At 32.5% G+C, this 2987-nt stretch overlaps 1 protein-coding gene across 1 annotated transcript; it reads left to right on the forward strand.

Annotated features, from left to right (window-relative positions):
- Positions 1-805: 805 nt before the first annotated feature.
- WICANDRAFT_37168 (uncharacterized protein) lies at positions 806-1030 on the forward strand (the record flags this gene model as incomplete). The annotated part of the gene is made up of 1 exon (XM_019182526.1): positions 806-1030. A coding segment is annotated over one exon (225 nt), but the record flags the coding sequence as incomplete, so codon positions are not given.
- Positions 1031-2987: the final 1957 nt, after the last annotated feature.

The following is a 2987-nucleotide window of genomic DNA, read 5'->3' on the forward strand; positions in this document are numbered from 1 at the left end:
CGTGTCTCGTTCTTTCCCGTGTGGTGTCCGGATGTGTTTTCTTTTCGTTTTTTATCATCACCACAATTCTACGCCTTTTTTACTTGGCACCTTTCCAAGATTTAAAAAGGATGAAATCCACTTTTCCAACGAAGCAAGTTACCAACCACAACCGCTAACCAAAATCACTATGTCAAACTTATTCAGAGACAGCTACACTTTGCCAAACTTGCCATCCATGAAGCTCATGGCTGACGACTACCTCAACCCTTTGGATGAGAAGTCCTTACAACGTCATGAATCTAAAGCTACAGAGTCTTCAAATGATTCAAACTCTCCAAACTCAAACTCACCACAATCTTACACTTCGGTATCATCTGTTGATTCTCCTCCAAACAACTCATCGTCAAATACTACCCACAACACTTCTATAGATTCTTCAAATGGTTATGCAGGGTTCACAAGTTACAACAACAATAGTGTTAACAATAATAACTACAACAATAACTATTCACATGGTTCCACTTTCAACAACACAAACTATACAAGTAACAACTATGGGTTGAACAACAACAACTATAATGCTATTCCATCGTTAGGTTCAATTTTGGATAACAACAACAATAATAACCAATCCATCTTCACTCAACAACCTCTACCTTCATTACCTCAACCAAAAGTTTTAATACCAAATGCAAACACAACAGCTGCACCAGTGGAAGCTCCAAAGAAGTTGAAATACTTGAGAAAGAATAAAGATGATGATCATCAAGGTCCAATCATGTGTAAATGGGGTGACTGTAAAGAGATTTTTGTCAATGCTGAAATGTTGTATAATCATTTATGTGATGATCATGTTGGTAGAAAATCAAACAGAAATCTGAATTTGAATTGTGCTTGGGATGGTTGTCAAGTTCAAACTGTTAAAAGAGATCATATCACATCTCACATTAGAGTTCATATCCCATTAAAACCATTTGTTTGTACAACTTGTACCAAGAAATTCAAAAGACCTCAAGATTTGAAAAAACATGTCAAGACACATGCTGATAAGGTTACAAAGCAAAAAACTCAACAACAATCTCAACAACAGATTCCACAACAACAATCATACCCATCATTATCAAACAATTTTGACATCAATTTTGATACTATGTTGAATATGGATTATGAATTACAAGATCAATCACGTAAAAGAAAACCAGAAATGGTTTCTCAATTCTTTGAAGATGTTAAGAAATCCAAGATTCAACCACGTTATAATAATGATATGATTAATAAATTGAATACTCTTGATTTCAATTTAAATAATGAATTATCATTACCACCATTATCATCTAAATTCTATAAATCAAACCAAGAATTATATGATACAAATTCATTTTTCAATCAATTATCAGCCTCATTGGATCAATTCCCAACAACCACCAATTCACATTCCTCTATTAATAATTCATTACCACAAGTTAAATATGAAAATTCATCATCATTATACCCAACTTTATCAAGTGGTGCTTCTAATTTCAACTATCCACAAATCGCCAACAGATTTGATTCATTGAATGATTCTCAACGTCGTTATAACATTGGTATTAATCAAAAAAGTAGTAATGTTGAAAAATTGACATCTCATGAAGATGATGATGAACAAACTTCAAGTGGATCAGAAACTGAAGGTGACTATGAAACAGAAACTGAAGAAGAAGAGGAAGAAATTGATGAATTAACTTCAATGGTTTCCAAGATCAAAGTTGAAGATTCGAATTTGGAAAGACATCGTGAATTGATCAAATCTATTCAAAATAAATTGAAACAGTTGATTAAAGAAAATGAATTAAAACAAAATGAAGAGCCAAAGAGGGAATTGTATCCAAGTATTGCTGCTCATTGAGTTTATGTTGTTCATGATGTGGGTTAAAGTGTTATAGGATATAGGGATGTATGAATTTTTTGATTTGTTTTCGTTTGGTTTTTAAGTTATTTATTTATAAATCATGTACAGTGTTGAGAGTCTCTAGACTTTTATTATGGGATGTTTTCAAGTTATGGATTATTGATTGTAGAAAGAATGTAAATTTCTATTACACTTTTAAATTTTAATGTTCATGATCTTTTTTCTCCGGGCCACACAATTGTTTGCGAATTGAACATTTCATGAAAAATATGAAATTTACTCCTTTTTCTTTCTCAGTCCTTACAATATATACATATTCTGGTCTTATTTCAAAATCTTTTGCTACTTGACGTGTTGGGCCGTTAAAACGTAACATAAATAGATTATTGCCGATTCCTACACCCAAATTCAAGAAATAGATTTTAGTTATAATTTCTGATCATGGTGATCACATTTACTGAACTAGTCAAAATGTTGTACTCCAAGAACTTTTTTGTTGGATGTATATTCCATTTTTGATTAGCGAATGTTAGTGTGCTTGTATACTTTTGCAGTGATCCAGAATGGATACTGTATTGTTAAGAGCATATTACAACTTGCTCTTGATAGTCCTGGATTAGTCAAGGAAGTTGACAATGTCATGATCATCAACAGAATACTATTTTTAGATATACGTTTGTGCTGAAACATTGCATTACTATATTAACTAATAAACATTCAATGCTTTTACTACACCCCAATCTTGTATTGAGTTAATAATCTTTTAATAGTATTATCAATTCCGGCAATTTAGCTGTCCGTATTTTCTTGATGATCCAACAATGTTTTTCAAAATTTTAAATTTTCTTTCAATCTACGTGCAATTTTTCAACAATATTCACGTTCACAATTTTTCTATCTGGAATGGGTTTTCTGATGATTGCTTTGCCTTTTAATCAATTGTCACAAATGTTTCACCGAACTAGCTGGATCTTTATCTGCTTGTATGAGCTACAAACCACGCCGAGTATTTGAAGATATCCAAGGTATCCTTGACTGCTTTGCTAATACCCAGCTTACGGTATTTGAAACTGCCGTGCAATTTTTTCCTATACAGTTCTGACGCGCTTTTGGT

This window comes from Wickerhamomyces anomalus (assembly GCF_001661255.1).
Source record: "Wickerhamomyces anomalus NRRL Y-366-8 unplaced genomic scaffold WICANscaffold_28, whole genome shotgun sequence".
In the NCBI taxonomy this organism is placed as follows: Eukaryota; Fungi; Ascomycota; class Saccharomycetes; order Phaffomycetales; family Wickerhamomycetaceae; genus Hansenula; species Hansenula anomala.